Raw genomic sequence first — 24,925 nt, forward strand, 5'->3', positions numbered from 1 at the left:
AGAAGGTCTGCCTAAAACTCTAGATGTTTTTTCAAGTGGTTCCTGTAAACACTTGTGTGTCTATAAAGCTGTTCTGCTCTTTTTGTGGATACCTGGTATAAGATAACTGTGTGGGACAGGGTTAGGATAGCTGTGTCTTGTGGCAAGTCTGCACACAGCTATCACCTTTTCTGTTTTGCTCAGCTGCCTTATTGGTCCTCAGCCCTCTTTTTCCAGCACCAGTGTCACAAACACAAGCTTTTCCCAAGAGGGACCCCTAGCATAGACCCTTACCCCATTATGCTCTTTCAGATGCTTCTTACAAATCCTTTAATGATCCTGACCAGAGAAAGTGGTGATGTTTTGGGAGAAGTTTAGGCTGTTTCATGGTATTAGATATGTACTCTTATATCCTGTGCCTTCAAGAGGTTTTTGAAGCTTAAAATACTGTAGCCTAAGAGAATAATAAACTCTGCCATAACTTTAAATAAAATTTCTTAAAGTCATGTATGTAAGAAGACTGAAGTTTTGAATTTGAAAATCAGCTGAAGCCAAGGGACAAGCAAGTTGCATCAGAGCAGACAGGCATTCTTGGTTGTGCATGGGCAGTGTTAAGCTACTTGATGTACTGCAAGAGAGCTTCAGACAGATGCTATAGCCAAATGTAAATGAAGTAACACGGGACTTTTATGGCAATGCTCTTTAAGTGGCCACTCTTGTAAGGTGTCAAAAAGAGTAAATAAATCCATTTCTGCAATGCTCATGTCTGGGAAAAGAACATCCAGCTTTAAAGATCTTCATCCTAGGACATGTAACAGTGTATCTTGAACAGTATTTTAGGGAGCAGTGTGCCATTACGACACTCCTGGAAATAGAATGATCATATAAACATCCACAGAGCTTTAAGTCACTCTAATCCCATGTATTTAAAGAGGAGCAGCAAAGCGTTTGTATCTCATTAGTGGCTGAAGGGATTTGACAACAATGATGTTTTACTTTCCTTTCAGGGATGAAAAGCCTGGCGTACTTGTTTAATTTAGCTCACTCATGCTTATATTAGAGCATACCTGGAGCGGATACCGAGAACAGCCAGTTTGTCTGTCTTGGCTGGGGGAAAACAAATAATCTCCAGAGCAGCCCACTGGTTACCCAAACCATCCTGCATGTGTTTACTTGATGCATTTACTTTCCTGCAGATGCAAAGAAATGGTTTCCTCAGCTTGCTGTCCTTGCCCATGTTGCTACCATCTGCATTAAATGAGGGTTGTAAAGCAGCAAAAATATTGGTGCAAAGTATTTAAAGAAATCTGCATTCTCAAGGGCAACTTTGCTAGCCATTGCTTTTTTTTTCCTGTCTCAGAGAAGATTTTTATATTCATTCCTTGCACAGTCTGAGAAAGTGAAGACACTCTGTGCTGCTTACACTTGACATGCAAATTTAGGTCACTGCTCAGATTCTTCATGGATTTTGCCAAAGGACTCCCACTGGAGCTGCATCTATTGACATCAGGGCTGTCTTACTGCACTTGTGCTCAGATGGACTCCTGGGCTTGTTACTTCAGATGTTCCTGTTAGTCAGTAAGGGTCAAGGGAGACCACCCGCAGCACTCATGGGTTCCTAGGCCTCCCCTAATGCAATCAGTTGGTCACTTCTTGTGGTCTGAGCTAATAAATTAAAATTCTGCCCAACATCTGTGGTCAACTGGGCATATGCTAGAAGAGGTAGAGAAGTAGCCAGGCTGCTTCTGGCTGGAGGAGTTCCCACAACCTATTTTGCATCCTGCTAGTCTTACTACTGCTCACAAGATTGCTCCTCGTAGTTTATCTCCTGATGCAGGGATAGCTAACAGGGCTCCCCAAAGCCTTGCACCTTTATGACTGTGCAGTGCTGCCAGAATGACAGTGTGGTTAATTGTGTGCTCAGGCCACTCTGCTGAACCGCTTGTTAGGGATTTTGTGCAAGGTGGATTTAAAGCATGAGAGGATTGTTCTCAGTTGGGTTTCAGAAGTGCTTTTTCTTTAGATTATTTGCCAGCGCTTGAATGGCAGTGGGACTTCGTTTTTAATTAAATCTTACATTGACATAAAGAATTATCAGTGATGAGTAGAATTGGAGTTGACTTCTAATCAAAGATAATTCTGCATACTGGGGTGGGTTTGAGATAAATGAATGTCAAATGTAATTAGATGGTCAGATTCCGATCCCTCAGCCACACTTATAAGTACAAAACCAAATTTTGCTTATTTATGCTAATGCCAGCTGCATATGATTGCCCTATGTCTCTAATGCTGTAGGGAGCAAGATTAGGGAGGGCTCCATGTGGGCTCCTGCGCATGCTCACCCCAGCCACCAGTGTGAAATAAATGTTGGAACTGAAAAAAAAAAAAAGGAGGTCAGCTGCCACGAACCCATCTGTTGTGTGCAGAGCCATTTAGGATCAAGTTTATTTTCCTTGGGTTTATTACAGTGAAATAACTCATTTGCATTTCCCTCTCCTTGGGTTTTCAGCTCTACCAAGGGGAAGGTGCAGTTTAGGTCTTTCTCTGAAGGGACGTTAAGCAGAGGCTCCCTGGCAACAAAAACAGAGAAATGGGGGCATTGCACTGAGAGTTCTTGTGAAGGAGTAGCTGCAAAAAGGGAAGGAGGAAGGCTAACTGCGGTATGAGACAAAAAGGGTGCTGATTTCACCTTAGCCACTGCCAATCCTTATTTCTGTGTTCTATGAGGTGATGAGAATTAGAGCCAAACACATGTTTTACAATAAAAATTAAATTAAATGCAAAGTCCTCACACTGACTTTGGTACCTAGACTGGTGTGAGAGATAGCTGATGCTCCCACTGCAATATATTAGCTCCATATATTCAGTAAGTTATCAGGTTCTATGCACTTACAGCCATATCTACTTTATCATTGTGCTCTTGACCTGGACTGTTAGCTTTCTTCTTACTGTTGCTTTTTATGCAATAAAAAGGTTCATGTACCTCATCTAGTTTGGGTAGGAGGAGCAGAAGAAGAACATGGGCTGTTCCAGATGGTAGACAATTTGTATTTCTGGTCAGGGTGTCTAGTGATGAACTAGCATTTGAATTGAAAATGCTCTTACATGCAACATTTAAAACGTTCTTATAGAAATGAGGCCATAAAGTACAGCCGTAAAGAAGCCTAAAGCTTCTTACAATTTGAAACAAAAGCTGAAATTTTGTACTGAAATACTACATTTTCATTTATTAGAAACAGGTAATGGCACCTTGTGCTCACTTGCAGGGATTTCTGCATGAAAAAGTAAAGTTCCCAGCTGTGGGCTTAAGAGCTATAAAAGATGCATCAGTTGCAGAAACATTTCTTTGTGCATTGTAAGAACAGAATCCACCTGAATTGAAGGTATTGAAATACAGCTAATACAGGAATCACTGCAGTGTCCCTGATGGACATAAAGTCATCAGTGAGAAGTCTGCTCAAGCCTTCAGAGAGATCCTGCTGGACAGTCAGTGCCAAGGATGTCCATGGTGAGGGAAGAGACCACCTCAGGGAGAGCAGGACGAGCTGCAGTGGGCTCAGAGAAGATTCTTGCTGCTGCAACAGGCGGGGCAGAAGTTTTCCTTCCTGTGCTGTGGCTGCCAATGGCTTTGGTGCTCACCCAAGCGTGTCCCATGTGCTCCCACATGTCTTGTTTGAAGGAGGGGGCTCCATCTCAGCTGCAGCTAGCTCTTTCTCTGTGCAGCACTGCTCTTCAGCCGTGTGGGGAAGCCCACATGGCTCATTCTGAGTGCTAAAATTAATGTGTGGAGCTCACGGGTGTGCTGGCCTTTCACCGGCTGGTGTAGGCTTGGGAAGTGTGCCTGTCGGTGCAGCCATATGCTACTATTTAGGAATATCTCTAAGCCTTGGACTTGGGTGGAACAAATGCACATGATTTTATTCTGGCAACCAAGAATAGTTCTTCAGATGGAGCTCACATGTCTGTACAGTTCTAGCAAATGCTGCCCTGCACAAGGGAGGAGCAGCCCAATCGTTGGAAACACAAAATGTGCCATGGAAGTTGTAATTTGTGTAATCGAGTGACCAACAGAAGACACCTTTCTACAGGTGCTTCCAGGAGACCCCCCACCCTGCAGAAATCTTCCTGACACATGAAATTATGAGCCTGCTCACCCATGCTTAAGAGTTTTTGTCCTGAAAGTGTAAAAACTCTTGTGCAAGAATTTAATTTCTTGTGAACGTTTTTATAATGCTCCTGAGCACTCTTATCCACATAGCACTGTCAAATTTTTATGTTTAAAAACCCAAAAGGATGTCTACTTTCTCATCCAAGATGCATGCCTCTGTACCTTCTGGGAGCCTAGGAAGCATGGAAATCATAAATTCCAGGTGGTTATTTGGGCTACTAGCCATGCTGGCCTTGTATTGCCAAAGTGATTCAGCTAAATCAGAAGGAAGAAGTTGGAAAATAAATATTAAAAATTACTAGACTTAGGCTACGAAAGCAAGCAGCATGAATTGAAGGTGCACTGAATGAACTTGGCACTGAGCTGAGCATGTGTAAGTTTTAGAATATCATTTTGCTCTTTGGGCTTATGAGTGCAAAGCAGAAAGAACTGACTGTTTTGGAGGATGACATTGACTATTAGGGCATAACAGTTCCTTCCCTTATTGTGGTTATCTTTTGGAGAGATGCATGGTCCTAATTGTCATCTCATTGCATTTAAAAGTTTTTCTCCTTTGTAGGCCAGCCAGCCCAATAAGCAGAATATAGACCTTGGCATAGATGGGAGAGGAAAATGTTCTTTTCTTTCATTAGTCACAAAGGTATCGGCTCTTTTGTCAGACATACCCCAGGTTTGCAGGTAAGAAATGTTCCTAGCACAGCAAACAGAATTGGTTGACTTTTGTAGCCATCCACTCACATTAGTTAGTGGACCCCCTCAGCTCACCCTAACCTAGATAATTATCACTTGATTTTTAACAGGCAGCCTGCAGACCATCATAGATCAACATACAAACCACCTCACTGCAGGGATTGCCTCTCCTAAGATCCAGAATGGACCTTGAACCATGCATCACACAAGAAATAATACAGGAAGAAAGGATGATCAAGGATGCTTTCAGTCACTCAGCCCTATCCCACATTCCCATTTAATCAGTGATTATACATAATCCCAAAGTGTCCTCGAAGCCTCGGCTGCAGACAGCTCCCTTACACCTTACAGCAAATTCTAGACCTGGAGCCATAACTGTAGCTGCTACACAGAACAGGAGGAATCAAGGGCACCCTCCCCACTGTATATTGCAGCTTTACATGGCTGTTAGCACATGTCTAGCAAAACCAACTTCCCCTCGTCATGTGGTAGGCAAAAAATACCATCTCCAAACTGATCATGGGGAAGAAGCAAAGAAAAAAAGCTGTGCAAAAGTTAGATTAGATTTAGCAAATATGTTTCAGCCTGAATTTTCCCTCTTAGCTTGAATCAAACACTGTTTACCAAATATTTTGGTACTGTGGGAGGTAGAGGTCTATGCTGAGGGTGATGAAGAGAGGACAATCACTTTTCACCCTGTGAAAGTGATTGTCCCTTCCCCACTCATTAGCTCAGGCTCAGCTGCTTCCCCATTTCCAGACTGAAAGAAGAGCTGAGAGAGGGGACTTTTATTTCCCTGGGGACAGAGACATCATCAATTATCTGCCATTCTGTGCTGCAAGCTGTCAGCGAATAGGGCAGAGGAGTACTGATAGGATTTCACCTTATCCCTTGACTCACTGATGGGCTCATCATTCAACTGCTGTGCACTTAGCATGGGCAGTACTAATTATATTAATTATACTTCTACACAGGGCATGTTTATATTAGCAGTAAGGAGACTGCTGTCTTTTAAAATGAAACATCCCTGGTTCATTAACTATATAGATTTAAAAGTGTAAGTGTAGTCATTATATCCACTGCTGAAGTGGACCTCTCAAATCACAGAAGCATTTAATATCATTTTGGATGTGCAACTTGCATTATATTGAGAGCAATATTTATGCTGCATGTAGAAGACAGTAGTAGCATTATATCACATAAGTGCTAAATGTAGACTGAGAAACTTGATCACTCCCTTGGCATAGCACCAGAATGCCCTTAGCAGTGTTCAGCTGTGGGGATACCCTTCAGGTCAGTAAGAGAGCTGGGTGAGTCCTCAGGGGCTGAGCCTTGCTGAAATTATACTAGCAACTGCACCCATGCAGATCATCAGGATACAGCTGTATTATTAAATTCAGAGGTAGGTTTATATAGTTGATAGCAGAGAGACCTGTGAATGGTTTCAGAGGCAGGAAGAGAAACGCCTCTCAAGAGAGAGTGTCACAACAACATGACAGATACTCATCACTCAAAGTGTATTTGTGAGATGGGTATCATTAATAATCCATCGATGTAGTGCCCATATGCAGCCATTGTTTCTGTGAATCTGGGCCAAGGGGCTGATGCAGAGTCTGCAATTTTCTGAGGTTGGTTGGAAGTGTCTGAGATGTCATATTATGAATATTAGTTTAAATCTTAAGGACAGATGGTGTTGGTGCAATAGAGTCAACCTTTATCCTGACCAGTGGAAAATAACTGAACAGAACTGGGAGATTTCACCAGTTCCTACTGCTACCTCCTTTTATCTCAGTTTTCTTCTGTACAGAAATTAAACATACATTATTCACCAAGATTATATATAATATATAGGGAGAGGCCACAAGCCTATCTGGGCTCTGAGTTCTGACCATTTTATGCAAAAGCAAAGCAAAAGTAGCTCCAGGCAGGTCTTCAATTTGCATTTCAATTGCACTTCTTGCACATTTTTCTAGTATCTTGGGGATAGTCTTAGCTACTAAAGCCTTTCAAAGCCATCTGAGTGCTTGAGCAAAATAAAGAAAATAAATAAGTACATTCCTTTTCCAAGATTATTTATTTTTTAAGTTTGCCCAAAGGAAAAGAAAATCAAAACAGTTCCAGTGTTTCTGCACAGTCAGATTTGGACACTTAAGATTCTGTTCAGAGTGAAAGCCATTAGTGTTCTGATCATGTTAATAGAGAAGAGACATCATGCAGAAGATGCTAGCATTTTCACTACAGTTTTGCATCTAAAGCCCTTTTCATAGCCAGTGTAGTTGTGGTTAGCACCCAACTTCAAGTTTTGTTTTATCTCTCTCATTTTTTGAGGAATTGTTGGTGTTTATGCTGCTAAATCTCCTCTGACTGTAAGTGTTGTTTAGCTCCTCCTAGGTCTCCAGATGTTGTCAGGGTGTGTGTGTTAATCATCCTGTCAAGCTGTGCCAATACTGAACACTTGCAAGGGATTTTCTTTCTGCTCCTTGGCCTCTGGACCAGATTTTTAATGCAAATCCTTGTATGGGAGTATGCAGATTGCAGCCTAATTGTCTAAAGGTTATTTGCAAACCCAAAGGGAACTTGCTGTGCAGCCCCCAGAGTACTGTGGTCGGGTGGTTTCCGCTCTGTCTCGCAGGAGGTGGCTCTCTGTGCAGTTTGAAATGTTAGACATAAGCTGACCCAGGGAAACTCTCTACCATCTATAGGGATGTGAGGTTTGACCCTGGAAGCTGCAAAATGCCTTTTGGCAAGTGCTGTGCCAGGTACCAGCAAGCCTCAGCACAGCTCAGCCCTGCAGAGGTGTGCAGAGAGCCTTATGCATGCAGGGGTGAGTACAGAGCCAAATTTGGGCTCTTATTGAGCAAAGACTCAAGTACCTCCAGCTGTGGCTGGAGCATGTTTATCCCTGTGTGAGTTAGCCAAAGTATCTTCTGAGAATTTTCTGGTATCTTCTGAGTTGGTGAGGAGCAGCAGCTCCAGAGCCTCTCTGCTCCTCCATGCTCTCCCCTTTCCGTGGGTTTCTGCCCAACACAGGTGCTCATGGTCCTGCCCTGCCTGAAAGCAGCTTCTGTGTCCCAGGGATTTATCCTTGCTGTGGTTAAACTCTCTGAGCTGAGCTGGCTGCATCTGGGCTAGGCAGGGACACGAATGGTGAAGTACCATTGCCTGCTATCCACAGGGGAGGAGAAAAATGTCTTTCACTGCACCCCGTGTGGTATCTCTGAAGCTGTTCAGTCAGGGGGACACCCTCACTTCCAAAACAGGAAGATGTACTCTGGTTGAGTTGTGCAATAGAGAAAATGTCTCATTAGCAGCAGTGCTGGCAATGCTGGGACTGGAAGAAGTGTTTCTGGCAGTGTTCTTGCAGAAATATTCCTGACAAAGCTGTTTCTTGGGCAATGCAGTCTCCTCCAAAGAGAAATAGTAGTTTCTACTGCCACCCCAAAGAGTATTTGCCCAGTTTAACGCTCCAAATTAAATATAACTGAGCAGTGCACAATGTTTCCCCACGTATTTGCTTTCTGCAGTGAATGTTTGCCATGCAAGCACCACGTAGCTCTGGTGCTTATCATTAATAAATATGTTCAGTTGTGAAGGCTCACAGTGTAGATCTCTGGCTTTCACAAATGGCTGTTTTATTGGGCACTCTCAGTCATTCCTGACCTGTGGGGATGAGAGGGTGGTTTAGACTTGCTGTCACCCCCTCAGCCCTGTAGGTCAGAGTTTCACAGAACATCAGCTCCACTGCCTGCAGGCAGCTCCAGCCCCTGCCATACCACCCTGCTTCATTACCAAGCTCATCCCTCAGCCCAGCTACTGGAGTGAAATGAACTGGGGCCATGGGGCAGGCTGGGTCCAGCTTTTAAAACAGATGGAAAAGAACTGCTAAAACCCCTCTTTTTCATTTTCTGTCAGGTTATTTTTAAGCTGGCCTAGTTTCTCTGTCCGTTTCACAGCACAGTGGTGTCATCAGCTGAACTGACATCCCAGGAAGGATGGAGGCAGTGAGAGGATGGGTCCTGCAGGATGGGGGAGCTGTGTCTGGCAGCACCTGCTGACCAGCACCCTATTCTCCAACATCCCCAATTTCCTCCTGCTCCCTGCCCTTCTGCCTGGCCTGTGTTGGCCATGGTGCTCCTCACAGATTGGTGGGGCCATTCCTCTTACCAGAACAGCACAAAACCAAGCCAGCAGAAAAATCAATTTAATTGTCTGCCGAGGGCAGAGACAAGAAAAACAGTAGATTAAGGAGAAAAGGAAGACAAAGGTGTCCCCCTTTTCCCTTGTGGCAGCAGACAGAGCTGCTGTGAACCGTAGCACTTCTCTGCTATTTATTTGTGGATGGATTGAAATCATCCTAGTTTAGTGCAGATGCCAAGCTGGGCATTGGAAATGAGCACACAGAGGGCAAGGGCTTACTCCCTGCTGAGCCTCCCCCTCCCCCCAGACACATGAAATGCAGAGCATACAGTGCCTGGAGCTTGTTTACTCCTCTCTCTTCACAGTGGAGGGCATCCCTCTCATCACGGCATGTCATGGCTGCACACACAGCCACTGTGTCTTCCTTCTCAGCAGCCCCTGGGCTGAGCTGCCATGGGAGCAAGGATCAAAAGGGAGCTGCAGGGCATTCGTGATGTATCAATCCTTTTTAAAATTATTATTGCGTATAATCACACTTTGCAGTGATGGTGAGAGCCTCCAAGAGCTCTGCACGCTTCCATAATAATTCCCAGGACAGATCAGAATGCTGGGGCTGGGGGTGAAGCATGCCAGGCATGGCAGAAATTGGGGATGGCATTGGGATTATCACATTGAAGCATCTGATTTCTAGTCCCACATCCAGACCCTCTTTGTGTCTCTGATACATTTTCCAGTAGACTCTGGGCTGGAAGTCAGAAGTTAAAATAGGATTCTTTTGGTCTTGAGTGGGGATGATTTGGAAATGCACACAGATTTGTGCCCTGGCCTGCAGCCCCTCGTGGGGTTCAGGTACCCCTTGATGTCACAGATGGATACCAAGCTGTCTGGCCTCACTGCCTGCCTTTTACTCTAATTCCACCCTCACTGACGTGCTTTCTGTTGTTTTTCAGGAATATCTCCGAGGCTCCCTGACATCATGTCAATAGGATCACATTCATTCTCCCCAGGAGGTCCTAATGGGATTATTAGAAGTCAGTCCTTCGCTGGCTTCAGCGGGCTCCAGGAAAGACGGTCCAGGCAAGTGCCCTTGCTCTCTAAGGGGAATTTCAAAATCAGGCTGTAAGGGACTTCTGGGCTCTAGAGGATGAAAGGGGAAAGGAGGTGAGAGAGGACTTCTATCTTTCTGACTCTGTGCCAAATAAAATGTCCTAGGCTAAAATGTCTCTATATATTTTTTGTATAACTAAGGTGTTACCCTCAGCCTGTTTGCCTCTCCCCCATTAATGCAGGGCTTCCTCACATGCCTCAGAGCTGTGAGAGAATTTCAGAGAACAGTTTTAACTTTTCAACATGTGAAATGTGCAGAAACACTGCACATATACACTCGCCATCACCTCCTGCTTAAGACCACTGCTGCCTAAAAGACAGTTTTCTCACTGCTGCACCACCACGAATCCAAAACAAAGCTGTTTCCCTGAGCTTGGCTGTGGAGCCTTTCTGTGCACTGCCACTTAGCTACACAGGACTTAGGGCTTTGAATCAGGCATGCCCAAGCCATGCAGTCCTGGATGCTCCCAGAGGCTACTTTACAATCGATTTTAACTTGTGTAATCTCCCAGTGCCAGACCACCAGTTAGCAACTGAGGAGTAACAGCAGGCAAAGGGCTCCCACTGTCAGCCCAAGTCAATGATGGCTGTTAGATGCTGACAAAGCAAAGTCCCCAAAGAGGCACCTGTATGCAGCACAACTGTCCTCACTTTGCCATACACTGCATACTCAAGACCAGTGGTGTGATGCTGTTCTCCAGAAACTCTCTTAATCAAATCCCAATCTTCCTTAGGACTTGCAGGCTTTGCACCTGAAATTATCTGGGCTCCCCTTTCTGTTTAGCACCTGAATGTAGCTCATCTCTCTCATGGACTCTCTAATGTGAGTTAGCACAGGTATAGTGTAGGACAGAGAAATGTCTGATGAGCCTCAGACTTGGCCTTGAATTTCCAGACAAGCACTTATGTCTTGGGAAGCAAATATCCCAGGCTGCTCAGATTCTTAACCCATAAAGAAATGCAGACCTTTAACTGGCAGGCACAGAAGCAGATTCATTTTTTGCTAGCAGAGATAATATCAGAAGATTTCTTCAAGCTACACTCCTTTGAGATTTCTGATTTATAGGGATTTCTTCTCCTTTGATGTTCATTTTGCAGGTGTAACTCCTTTGTTGAAAATTCCTCAGCGCTCAAGAAGCCCCAAGCAAAGGTGAAGAAAATGCATAATTTGGGCCATAAGAACAGCACCACGCCCAAAGAACCCCAGCCTAAAAGGATGGAAGAGGTCTACCGAGCCCTGAAGAGTGGCCTGGAGTAAGAGCTTTTATCCTGCTTGAAGGATGAAGCTTTCTGTGACATTTTAGATCCTAGAGAAACAAAAACAGGGACCCTTCCTCATAAGAGATGAAAATACACCTCTTGAAGTCTGGATTGTGACACTTAGTATCTAAAATATTTGTATGGGAAACAGGAATACAGGAGGCAGAATCCCATTTCCATTCACATTTTGAGAAAAGCTCCCAAATTTGGGATTTCAATTTCCCTCTGAGTTTTTTTTTTCCCTCTGAGTTTCCTAGAGTCCTATCAAAGGCTTGTATTGCCTTTCAGATAACATCCCAGATCATAACAGGGCTTTAATCAGCCAGATACAGGCGTAGCGACTGGAAGGCACCAGGCCATAAACTGAGCAGCAGATTAGCTTACTTGAAACTGGTTGTTCAGTGTAAAGAGAACGTTGAGCTCTTACACAGTTAAATAAGTGTGCTCCTATTTATTCCCAAAAAAGCAGCAGGGAGCTGCTTTTACGACAGATCAATGTAAATGAGTTTTTTGTCTGTAAACACATCCAGTGAGGAAAGCCATTTGTCAGGCAGATTTTCTTTTAGGATGGTCATCAGCCAGCTTGGTATGTGCTGCAGAGCTCATGCATGGTTCTCTGGTTTGTGTTTGCAGTGAGTATCTGGAAGTTCACCAGACAGAGCTGGATAAGCTGACTACTCAGTTAAAAGACATGAAAAGAAACTCACGCCTGGTACGTGCCATGCTTTTTCATTTGTAGATGCACAGTGGCCTTCTTGAGGTGCTGGAGCAGCCAAGGGATGGGTGTGGGATACAGGGAATTTGCACTGATGCTCTTCTTCCCTTCTAGCCATTGTCTTGTTTGTGATTTCTGTTGAATGTCAAACACTACTTTCTCACGGTGCTGTTGTGTTGCAAAATTAATCAGTTTTGTGTTCTCTGTTGCAGGGAGTCCTGTACGATTTAGATAAGGTATGCTACTCCCTTCAACACTCATTTTGCAAGGAAGCATTAATATCCATACAATGTACATGGAAACCTTTCTTAGAGGGATCTGCTGGCCATGCCAACACCTGCATTTTCAAAGGAAGAAGTTCCACTCCCCTCCTCTTCCCAGGGGGTCTGGTATTGCCTACTAATGCAGCATCAAACACAGTGTGCTCACTGATCTGGCATCAAACGTACCCCACCAACCCTTTTTCTGAGGTCTGCCAGGTCAGACTGGCTCTGGGATGGCCACAGACAGAGAGACAGACCCCTGCCAGGCAAGGAAGGAAGGAAGCAGAGGAGAGACTTCCTTTTTTCTGTCAGCTGACAGCCATTAAATCCATTCCCTTGTGCAAATTCTCTTAGCCAGCTCCAGTCAGATGGGGGCTGATAGCAGTGCACCAGGGGGCTGGGGGGGATCCAGGTCAAGCCCCAGTTCATTCCTGCTCCTGTGAGTTCTGAAGAAAGAAAAATTGAAAATACATTTTCCCTGCAGGAAAATTTGGGTGAAAGAAATTTTTCAAAAACATTTCCTGAAAAAGTCTGACTTTTTTTTCAGTCAAAATGCCAAGCTTGAGTTTATTCTCAAAACCAGCTTGCTAAGGAAGACAATGGATCTTGAAATGCAAAGCCTGATCAATATTAATATGGGATTTCAAAGTACTGAAAACATTATTTTTTAACCTAAAAAAAGCTCTGCTTTCTTTGTTGTTTTTTTTTTTTTAATAATTAAAAAATAATTAGAAAATGTAATTTAAAAATATACATTAGGTAAAGGAGTGAAGTCGCTCCATTTTCAGCAGCAGCTTAAGAGTAGTAGGGTGGGACAACTGATTCTGGATTCATGGTCATGGAAATCCTGTGTGTTTTAAGGAGGAGTATCTTGGATCCATGGGGACTAGCAGAGCTAGCGTGGCAGTGGCTTACTGATTTATTTAAAGGTGCCTCACCTCTGCCTTTTCCTTTCTTTCAGCAAATCAAAGCAGTTGAGAGATACATGAGAAGGCTGGAGTTCCACATTAGCAAGGTAATGAGCTCTCTCCTATCATCTTTCTTCTGCATCTGTTCCTATATTAGTGAGGAAACAAACCCTTGGCCTCCTGCTACCCCTTTGTGCTGGGGAGGCTGCTCCCAGATTGGCTGGTTTTTCCATGATAGGCTGATGGTCAGAGCCAAAGAAAGGGTTTCCACATAGACCCCCAAGGTCCAGCCATGCCCCGACACTCCCACATACTTTTAGGTACAGAGAGAACATTGGGTTGGAGACCTGCTGGGAAAAGTCTATCTCACAGCATGCTTATTGTCAGACTTGGGGTAGAAGGAGAGTTGCATCTGAAAGCAATTTAATTCAGCAGTTATCTCTAGCACACACAGCAGCTAGTTTGGATTTATTCCTGGATTTCACTGCTAATGCTTTTGCTGTGTGGTTTGGGGCCCACATCCACTTGAATGCATTGGTGAGAATATTGGTGCGGGTACTTGTGATTTACACTAATACATTTTAGAGCTGCATGAAATCCATGGCGTGTATTCTCTTACTTATAAACATATCTGCTAGTGATTAGTTACTTTTTTGAGCCTGACAAAGGAATGAATTATTTTTGACAGATGAAATGTCTTTTGAGAGTCATTTAAAAAGCATTTGTGCAGCTTCAAGTCCTCTAATTATGACAACCTATCCAAACCTTTGAATTTCAGTCCTCTTACTCTTGGAGCAGAAAATAAAAATATAAATCATGAGGTGATAGACTGAGATTTTGTTCCCCAAGCCACCTACTCCCTTGCTGGCAACATGAATGGCAAAAATTAGTACTTGAAGAACATTTCCATTCAAATCCTTCCCACTTCCGCCTGCTCAGAGCTAATGGTTTCTGGGTTTATAATAAGAGTGAAAAGCACCAAACGCAAGAGGTAATGCTGGTCAGTGTTACTCAGGCTTGCCAACTACGTGAGTTCACTCTCTGTAACCCATGGCAACAGAGACAAAAGGAACCAAGTGTGTGGCGTTAAAGCCCACAGGCTTGGGCAGGTGGAGAAACATCTTTGTTTCTTATGACGGAAAAGGTTTTTTCAGCAGTATTTAATCAGGAACACAGAGATGCCCTCTGTCTTTTACCTGCCACTGCTTTGTAAAGGAAGCAAAGCAAGGAAAATGGGGTGCACCACAGCAGATCCCACATACACGGGGAGCAGATGAGCATGTCCTAGCTACGCTCACATGGGCAGGAGCAGGATATCAATCCCAGACCAAGGCTCCACTCCAATGTCAGAAGTAAATACCAAGTGACAGCTATTTATAGTAGCTGTCTTTAGCTTGCTGGCTAGCAAGAGAAACAGGAGTGAGTATGAGTGCAGAAAGCTTTTTTTCTATCTTCAAAATGGTAAAATGCTACCTGTGTTTTCATTAACTTATGCTGAACTCTTTCACTTTGCAAAGCATTCCCTGTTTTGGGTAGGGTGCCCTCAGGTCAGAGGCTTCAGCCACCAGTTATCCAAGGTAGCCTTGTAAAAATTGACCCAAGGTTTTGAAGCCATCAGGAAGACAAGTCCTGTTCCAAACAAATTAGCAACATCACTTTTTGTTAGAGGTTAAGCAGGCTTGGAAAATGGGGTTTGAAACATGCCTAGGTTGTCACATCAGGCTCATCTCTAATGCAGCACACAAAGTCACAGACTGATGAAGCCAAAGTGCTGGATGCTTTCATAGAGAGAAATTCTGCCATGAAAATCCATTGCTGAGCGGGAGCACTGTGGGACACAGAGTGACCTCTTCATTTCAGAGATAACAGTGGAAAAAGAGTTATTTTAGGTAAAACCCAAATATCCTGTTTTAGGAGGGGTGTTAGAAGCAGAAAGAAGAGACAGCTTCTTCCATTCCTGTCCTTCTCCTTACCCTGATAGTCAGATTAGAAAACCCACATCTTCTCTATTTGACAGATTTAGTTTATAAAAATATAAACCACTATATATAGCTGGAGTATATATGTACATAGATTACTCAGTTGGAGTAAATGTGTGTGTTTAGTATACAGGGATTAGAGGGAAAAGGGAAACCAAAACACGAGGTGTGTAAATCCATTGCTCCTCTGAAGCTAGATCCAGGTGAGACTTCATTCAAACTGTGTGTGACTGTGCTTTGCAAAACTTCAGAGCCCTTACAATATGTTGGGTCCCTAAGTTATGTTAAGGGAGCATAAAAAAATGACTGGATGTAAGTGTCTGGGGGGGTGGAAGTTCAAAATACTGTTTTAACTTGACATCAGCTGCTTGTAAGCGCTTTACTTGTGCTGATTCCTAGTATGACTCCCAGTTTCTGGAGGATGAATGGTAAGAGTTCAAAATATCATTCCCAGCTTCCAATACTACCTATTAGTCAAATATTGCAACAGCCTTGATCCATGGCTGATATTAGGGAACCAAAGCCACTGCTGACCCTGCTAAATGTGCCATTTACCACTTCCAGTTGCATTTGGCAGTGTGGGCATTGCAGTTGCCTTTTAAAGAGCTCTTCCACAGCGAGATGTTTGAGAAGCTGGCTGCATTCCTGCCTCAGCTGGTACGATGGGGAGGACACGAGTAACAATGCTTAGAGGTGTGCAGGGCAAGCAGGTGAATTGCTGGCATCTACTGTTGCTCTATTGAGATTTTTACAGTGGAAGTTACTCTCATCTTGTGTTTCTTTTCCACAGACTGTAACACTATCATAGCTTCATTTCCTCAGCCTCTCCATAGGATATAATGGTTTGGCTGAGTTTTCTTTTAGTGCAAATTACTTCATTGTGTTGGCTTTATTTTGCTGGGGTTTCTGGGGTTTTTTCAGTACACTTTCCTTGTTCCCACTAGGTGGATGAGCTTTATGAAGCCTATTGTATCCAAAGACGTCTCTGTGATGGTGCCAGCAAAATGAAGCAAGCTTTTGCAATGTCTCCTGCCAGCAAAGCTGCTCGAGAGAGTTTGACTGAAATCAACAGGAGCTACAAGGAGTACACCGAGGTACATCCTCATCAGTTCATTCTTTTCACTCTCACACTGTTTATAAGCCATGGGAACTTTACCACTAATTTCAGGAAGAGTTTCATCCAAAAATAAAACTCATCAAAGAAGAATTAGTATTTGTTTTTCTTCAGGTGAATACCTGATGACTGGCAAAGACAGGTTACATGGGCCCAAAGAGTTCTTTGAAATAACAGTTTAGACTCTATAAGAGCAGGGTTATACTGAGGAACTGCAGCACAAAAACAAAAGCATAAATCTGCCCCAAACCTACTTAAACTCCAACTACCTCCTTCCCACCTGCAGATGTAGGGATGGCAGCTTGACTGGAAATGATGCGCCTACAGACATATGCTGCATCCTGTGTGTTGTACTTGCTGTGATCAAAATCTATTTTATTAAACAGACAGGAGATGATGAACAAGTGTAATAGTGTTACAGACTTCCCAGCACACAAGCTGTGACAACCTTCCAAAACCTGAAGGAAGAACTGGAGAGGGACTAATATCCATCTCTCACAGCCTTCTTTCTTAATGTAGTCCATGTTTCTTGAGAGATTAAATCATGCTGGGAGACACTTTGCCATAGAGCTGCTGCTGTTGGCACAAGTCCTGGCTGGAGAGGACCAGAACAGGTTATCCTCCACAGCCCAAAGCTTCCCTTTTGCCATCATGAGGATTAGCATGCAGCAGCAGAGAAGCTGCTGGTTGAAGTGTCAAAAAAAGCAAGCATAGCTGCCATTTTTTAGGGCCAGACCTAGTTAAACAAGAAGGATGGCTCTGAGATTGATTTTCTTGCAAAATATATTGAATCTATCCTTACAAACACACCTTAAAAAATCCCGAAGAAGTTTTCTGGCCTCACTGTTCTCTTTTCCAACACAGAACATGTGTACCATAGAAGCAGAGCTGGAAAACCTATTGGGGGAGTTCTGCATCAAGATGAAAGGTAAATGCCTTTTCACCTTTCCCTTCTTTCTCAGAAACAGTAGCAGTTGCTGCACACATTGGTGAGGGAATTGAGACATGCTGTGTGACATGCTTTATGACAGGTGGGGTTTCTCACCCATTGCTGAGCCTTCAAACCCTCTATTCACACTCCTGCCCACTGGAAAGGATTACAGAAACAGGAACACCAATGCTTACAGACTTTCTGAGATTCTGCTTTTTGTTTTCTAGACTGATTACTTCCCACAAAGACTCCTCCCAACAGCTAAAGCAATTCAGTTTTGAAGACTGCTGTAATTTTTGCCTCTATTTTCAGTAATTCCTTGAGAAGGTGACTGGGAAATTATCTGAATTTCCATGGAGCTGAACTTGAAATTTCAAATAGCTTTTTAATTTGACATCAGCTATTACTAACTCCTTTACTAATTGTGACCAATACTATTTTTGACCAAATGTAAAAAAGCAAAAAGCTGGGGATGGTTTTCCTAGATAACTCTGTGATGACATTCACCTTTCCATTTTATTCCTTGTCTTTATGACAGGGGAGTTTATGGGATTGAATACAATAGAATCAATTTTACTGGAAGCCTCAATGGATCATCAGGTATTGCTAATGCTGTTATCCCTTTAAGACTCAATGTCTTAAAGAAGAGATTGGGAGGGGATATCCTTTTTGGATCTTCAGTCACTGGCATGAGAATAGTTCTATAAAACAAAGTCAGCATCTAAATATTCATGAACTCTTAATTCTTCACTTGGTATCTTGCCATTTAAAACATCCACAGTATTGCTGGTGGAGTGTAGTGAGCTCACAAATCTCATACAAGGTTTTGATTCTGCCTGCCTTGTTGCAGTTGTTTCCTATGATTGCATCGCATAAGATTAAGATTAATCTTAGATTAAATTAAAATAGCTACTCTGCACTCTCATATTAGAGAAAACAATCGCAGCAGATGTTGGAGTTCTCCTAGCTCCATCCCTCAGGTTTTAGATGAACACACAGAGAAAGATATTTCTGTACAAGAACCCACAGCAGAACCACAGCATGGACATGTTGAATGAAGCAATGTCACAGAGTGTGTAAAGGGATTTTCCAGCTCCCTTGGAGCATTTCTTTACTTGCTGTAAATGCAGTGCACAGTTCCTGTTGCAGAAGGTGTCACAGTGTCACAAATGTCTTGTCTGAAGAGGTCTGGCCCCTTCTCTTTTGGATGCCAAATCCTCTGGCAGAACTCAAGGGCTCTGGAGAAAGCAGGTACTGCACTCATGTGCAGGAGCAGAGCAAAGAGCACAAGCAGCAGCTGCTTCTGAACACAGTTTGCATCACGTGAAGAAGCCCAAATTAGAAAACAGCAAAGAGAAATGCCATACTAAGTATTCTCTAATTAGGGCATCTGAGATTTCTATCTAGATAGTTTTCCCTAGGAATAGGAATCCTATACGACAATATCGCCATCGCTATTGCTAAGGCTTGCAGCAGCTCTGGCAAAAAAGCCTGCAGATCACACAGCAAGTTTTCCCCTTAAGTTATACTGCAGCATATCCAGCTAACTTTAGGATCTAATTTAAAATCAAAGCATTCCTCTCCCTAAAGCTTATCTGTTCCTAGCCATTCCAGTGAAAGTTATTTTTATTTTGTGCCCTCTGTCACTTAGACTGAAAGCAAGCCAACCTACACAATGCTGTCAGGAAGCAGGGGAGCTGCACAGAGCTTTTATGACTGATACTTATAGAAAAAGAAAAGCCTAATCATTTTGCAGAATCAAGATAATAAATGTGCCAGCAGGCTTAGCTAACTGGTCAGGATTAATCAGTTGTTGAAATTTAACAGGGAAACCGAGTGTGGAAATTCCTGTATGGAATCTGTGTGTCCTGTTATGATGTACAGGAAAGTGCCCTTATAGCTGTTTGAAGAGCCAGGACAGCAGGAGGTAAAAGCCCAGATGTTTCACTCAAGAGAGAACAATTTGCTAGCCTGACACACCGGTGGCTCTGCTACACAGAGCCTACCACCAGCAGCCAGGAGTCCAGCATCCTGCACACCAGCAGAACTGCATGTGCTGCATGAGCTCCAGGTGGCACTGCCTCCTTACCACAGCCCCCCATGATCACCCTGTCCCCCTGTTGTTTCATATGAAAGTACTTATGCCCTATTGTCAAGTCAGCATTTAGCCTCCTCTTCGTCATGCTGAAAAGACTTGGCCAGCCTGGTTGGGCCAGTCACAGCTCACATACTTCAACATCCATATGGAGTTTTAAGCTGGAGTTTCCTCACCCACCCTCCCCATACACTGGGCAAAAAAAGGACCTTTTATTTTCCTCACACGCTTTTGGTGATGTGTCCCAGGAGAGATCAAATTCACTTTTAAAAGCGTGCCTGGGGAGAGAGAAGCAGTGGTAGAGTGCTAGTAGTCTTAAATTATTTATTAACAGTAAATAAATTAGAAAGGAATTGGTAATATGAGCTCTGTGCAAGGGCCTCTCTGTTCTGCTGAACACTAAGATGAGCAAAGAAAACTATTTTCTGGTCAAAGAAATGGAAGGGGCAGATAAGCAGGGACAGCCCATGACTGTATGCAGGGGTTGAGTTGCTCCTACAGTACAGCTAGCAGGGCTAATTCATCCCTGCAAATACAGCCAGCACTACTAGGGCTCCTCATACTTGCCTTGATTTTAACACACCCCTGTGTGTTCTGTTCGGGCATCCCTTTCTCTGCCACAGGCTTTGTATGTGGCCTCAAGATGGTTTCTTTGGGCACTGCAATACTAGAGGCATAGATTTAGGCTCACACAGGCAAAGCTGGGTAACTTTTTATATCAAAACAAGTGCAATGGCTGCATACTGAGGGGAATATGTGAGAAAAAAGAAGCTCCCTCTGTGGGAAAAACAACCAGTTGAATCCTGTGCAAATGCAAGTCAGCAGGCCAGGAGTGGGGTGGTAATTCCCCTTGGATTTCAGTGTAGAGCCTTAGGAAGCTTTCATTTCATATGCACAGTGCTGATATAAAAATAGCATTGTTATATCCTACCTTAAAAAACCCAAAACCAAACATAGATCACAAGTGCTTTGCTGTGCTACTTCTCCTGCGCTGGAGAAAAATGGGATTAATCTGGTATTAAAGATGTCAGTCATATTTTGTGATGCACTTACTATTGAAAGACACGCAGCTATTATGGGAATGATAATGTTATGGAAACACCAAGCAGAAAGAGGCCCTGTTGCTTGCTGTGTGTCTCTAAAGATGTACTAAAAAGGATCTGTGTTGAAGTGTGGAGCTTGGTCAGACAGCGCTGAGCAGCACTGCAGGGGGATCAGCAGCTCGCCTACACCTTGCCATGGGAGGGGCTCTCAGCTGAGGGTCTGAAGCCAGATGATGTCAGGAAGGTGTTTCTCCTTTTTCTGTAGTTACTATATGAAAGGAAACTTCAGGCTCTAATAGGGAAAAAAGCTGGAAGGTGTAAATCTTGCATGTGCAAGAAACCACAGTCCAATGAATTTTGCACAAAATAAAGAAGAAAATTAAGGTGGTGGGTTGTGTAGGTTCAGAGGGTGCACAGGCAGCAGTAAGAGGGGGATATAAACAGCAGCTGGGGGGCTGTAGGAGAGTGTTGGTCTCTTCTGTCCAAGTGTGGCTCTGGGCACCCCACTGCACCCCACTTCTGGGCTCAGCCACACTGGGCAGCCCAGGCCCTCCCACAGCCCCTCTGTGTCTTTCCTTCTCAGGTCTGGCTGGCTTCGCTCGGCTCTGCCCAGGAGATCAATACGAGGTATGTCTGCATCAGTTTGTTTATTAAATAGCCAAAGAATCAAAAGGAAGGCATACCTCTGCTACTTTTTATGTCATGATGAATAAATTTTCACATCAGTACCTCAATGAACAGCTATTATTTTTCCCATATGTGCTCTGAAAAGCCTTGCGTTCTCTGTATGTCTGCTTTTGTCAGGGCATCTGTCAGAAGACCTGGATTTTGCATTCAGAGAACTGTGTGATAGCTGTTACAAGAACTTTGAGCTTTTTTTTTTTTTGCCTTTAAAAATCTTATATTTGACAAAAGTTTCTAATTCCCTGGACAAAATCATATGCCCCATCCCATACACATAGGGCAAATGGAACACATCCTTGCAAGCATCCTTTACTGAATGCATAGGCTCTACTTCATCACAGAGCTCAGTGGCAGAAAGACACTGAATAACCATTTCTCGAGACCCAGATGTTACCTGCTGTGAGGCTGCATCAGGATCTCTGGTCATTGCAGTGTTTCAGTAGAGATCATCAGGAGTGTGTTCATTACAGATGGATTAAAATAAATTCCATCTCTAATCCTCCAGCTCTACCAGAACAGAACCAACCTTGCAAGAAGTTTGCTTTGGATTGATAGTGGATCCCTCCAACCAGTATAGTACTTCCTAGCTGCCTTGATCAGAGATCCATTTGTTTCCACTCTCATTCCCTGTGACAAATGACTCCTGCTTCCTCTGTGGGGTCAGTTAGTTGGTGCCGGTGTCTCCCAGCTGGCCCAAAGTGGTCTTCCTGCTCTTGATCCTTCAAATTGGGTTACTGCACTACGGATGTCATCCATTTCCATCATGAGACAGCCAAAACCTCACAGCTGAGGAGGTCTCTGATGGGGAATGGCCAAAAGCTCACCTGGCTGGAAAGGCAGATGATCCAGCAAGTTGTAGATGTTAGGATAGACCACTGGTGCTTTCATCCTGCCCTCCCAAATCTCCCTTTCCCTGCCACTTTCCCTGTAAGTGGAATTAAATGGCTTGCAGCTTTGTTATGAGTCATCAAGTTACATGAAGTTAAAAACTTGGGTCAGGGGTTCACTAACAAAAGGAGCAATTAGGAGAGCTGAGAGAGAGAGATCCTCCAGCAGATTTTTCCTTCTGACTCGATGGGAAGTGGAGGGGGGGCAGCACCTATGCCACCTAACTCTTCCAGCCTTTCTCAGACTCTTTCCCCAGTTCTGTTTTTGATATTTGTGCATCATGAGAACAGATTTCTCAAGAAAATGAGAGGATTTTTCTTTTTCAGATTTTCATGCGTTACGGTCGCCAGCGCTGGAAACTGAAAGGCAAGATAGAAGTGAATGGCAAGCAAAGCTGGGATGGAGAAGAGATGGTTTTCCTCCCTCTCATTGTTGGACTGATCTCCATTAAGGTATGCATGCTGACTCCTTTGCCTGCAAGCAAGGCAGGAGTCAAGAACCTGCCTTCTCATGCACCATCAGCAAAAACAGAGAAGCAGATCATTAAACTCTTTAGAAATGAGCCATAATTAGTATTTCTGACACAACTACTAAAGTGCTGTAGTATTGTCCAGTTTAGATACTACAAGACTAATCCATTTGTGAGAGTTGTGGAAGAGATTTTCTTCCCAGACTGGAGTCTTTTCATCACTGATCCATATCTTCATTGCCCTCAGTGTCCCAACACAGTTTTCTCCTGGCTGGAAGTCAATGTGCTTTCTCTTCCGTAAGCCTTCAACCTAGAGATACCCATTCTCTCATCCCTGTCTAGAAATTGCTCCTAGAAACTATTCCAGATGTCCCTGGTTAGGAAGCCTAAACAGAAGAATGTCTTGAAACTTTTAAGGGAAATGGCTCTCTTAGACACTGCAAAGACTTTATGAAAAAAAATGCAGGTGATTACAAAACCCACAACCAAAATAATCCCAGATGCATGAGACAGTAGGTTTTCAATGAAAGGCAAGTTGTGACACATCGTGAATCACTCTCCTCAATCTAACACACAAGTTTAAGGTGGAAAGTTAGGAGAGAACCCCTTTTTATAGTACACAAGAATCCCAGTATTATTAAGGTTAATGTGTATATTCTCTTCCCTTTTTGGACTCTGTCCAAACACTTTCACATAAAAGGCTCAAGAACTGACTTTCAAGCAAACAGCCAAAGGCTGATTTGTGTAGGAGCTGCATATAGAACTGTCACTCTGAATTCCCAGGCAAATATATCTCTAAATATGAATAGTGCTCTACTCCTACTGTAACAACATTACACAGAGGTGGTTCCTCAACAGTAGATTCGTGGAAGTCCTCACCAAAGGCCATCCTTGGTGCAAAAAATTACATGGCTTCAGAGTTACAAGAGAGAAATACCTGGAAGAGAGCTCCCTTGGGAATTATTAATTAGGCAAGATACATCAGGAGATTCCCAGTCAGGAATTTGACAGGCTGAGACACCCCATGGCCTCCCTGTTCTCACTCTTCCCTTGGGCTCTGGTTATCATTACTGCAAAAGATCAAATACAAGACTAGACAGCCCCTTGGTCTGAGCCAGTATGTTTGTCCTCTTCTGACTCCTTTTAAAAACATAAAGATAACATGGAATCATGATCATATGCAACTATGCATTTCCTAAAAAAAAACCAAAACAAAACCACCACCAAACCCAGATTTTTTCCTTAAGTAATGCAACAGACAATCATATTTTAGAAGCTCTTTGGCAAGGGGGCCAGGCCAGACAATCAAAACTATTATCTTGGGATTAGGGATTGCAATGCCTTTTGTGGTCCTAAATATCCTGTTCTTGTCTCTTACAGGTCACAGAAGTTAAAGGGCTTGCTACTCATATCCTTGTGGGAAGTGTAACCTGTGAGACCAAAGATCTGTTTGCAGCTCGGCCTCAGGTGGTTGCAGTAGACATTAATGACCTTGGCACAGTAAAGCTGAACCTTGAGATCACCTGGTAGTAAGTAGAACTCCTTGGTCAATCAATCAATCAATCAATCAGCCAGCTGTAAAACTTCAACCAAAGAAAAATGGTTCATCCGTGTGGGTTGTTCTCTCCATATTTTTCCCTGCCGAGGAAGATTGTGAAGGAACTGTGGCCCAAATTTGGTATATGAGAAATAGTTCATGGTCAGCCACAGTTTGCCTGCTTTTCCTGTGGTAAAGAGGGCTGTGCCTAGTTTCAGCTGTTAAATAAGGTTTGGTAAGAACTGACATTACAAGGTATGGGAACTGCTTAGTGATGATAGATCTCAGAATTGCCTAAAGCTTACTTCAAAGCTTAAAAATGGGATATGACTGATTGCTCATATATAAATATATATATAATTTCTATATCCATATAATTTTTATTTACATATATATATATATGTAATATTTTTTAAAATAATTTTATGGATTTACACGAGCATAGCAAAGTTCAGGAGCTGGCCCATCTTGAAAAGCTGGCTTTTGAGGGCTTCATACACCACAAGAGTGATGGTAGATGTCTTGGTGTTTTCTGTTCACATTGATCAGCATAGGTGAGCTGGTAGCCTTAGGATACAAACCCAATTCTCGCTGCATTTTAATGAAATAAGTAAATGTTATTTCTGAAGAAGCATTGATGCATTTAACTTTTTACAATCATGTGTGCTGTTTCTTTTAATGCAATAAACATGAAGGCAGCAATAACAGCTCCTGGTTTCCTTTACAATGCAACAGCTCTATTAATAGTTGAGCACCTTTCTCATTAGCATGTGTGACACTTGGCAACTCAAATGCAAGAATACTTTTCATGTGAGAAGAATAACATCAGACTACACTACATAAATGATTTCTGAGGGAACACTTTTATCAGAACCGAAAACCACACTTCTGAGATTGCTGTCTAATTAACAACATTTTCTTTAAACACTTCAGTTTAAAAACTTGCTACCTCTGGGTT

The 24,925-nt window shown here is 43.2% G+C and overlaps 1 protein-coding gene across 5 annotated transcripts in view; it reads left to right on the forward strand.

Moving 5' to 3' along the window:
* RIPOR2 (RHO family interacting cell polarization regulator 2) overlaps positions 1 to 24,925 on the forward strand; it is a 69,381-nt gene that overhangs the window by 25,399 nt on the left and 19,057 nt on the right. For all 5 annotated transcript variants that reach the window (XM_077183553.1, XM_054635086.2, XM_054635070.2 and 2 more), the window contains exons 2-11: positions 9,925 to 10,051; positions 11,180 to 11,335; positions 11,975 to 12,053; positions 12,269 to 12,292; positions 13,281 to 13,334; positions 16,151 to 16,300; positions 17,185 to 17,248; positions 20,973 to 21,016; positions 22,288 to 22,413; positions 23,811 to 23,959. In XM_077183553.1, the coding sequence (XP_077039668.1) occupies positions 9,925 to 10,051; positions 11,180 to 11,335; positions 11,975 to 12,053; positions 12,269 to 12,292; positions 13,281 to 13,334; positions 16,151 to 16,300; positions 17,185 to 17,248; positions 20,973 to 21,016; positions 22,288 to 22,413; positions 23,811 to 23,959 (973 nt within the window). The remainder of the gene's footprint in view (positions 1 to 9,924; positions 10,052 to 11,179; positions 11,336 to 11,974; positions 12,054 to 12,268; positions 12,293 to 13,280; positions 13,335 to 16,150; positions 16,301 to 17,184; positions 17,249 to 20,972; positions 21,017 to 22,287; positions 22,414 to 23,810; positions 23,960 to 24,925) is intronic.

This window comes from Agelaius phoeniceus, chromosome 1, assembly GCF_051311805.1.
Source record: "Agelaius phoeniceus isolate bAgePho1 chromosome 1, bAgePho1.hap1, whole genome shotgun sequence".
NCBI lineage: Eukaryota > Metazoa > Chordata > Aves > Passeriformes > Icteridae > Agelaius > Agelaius phoeniceus.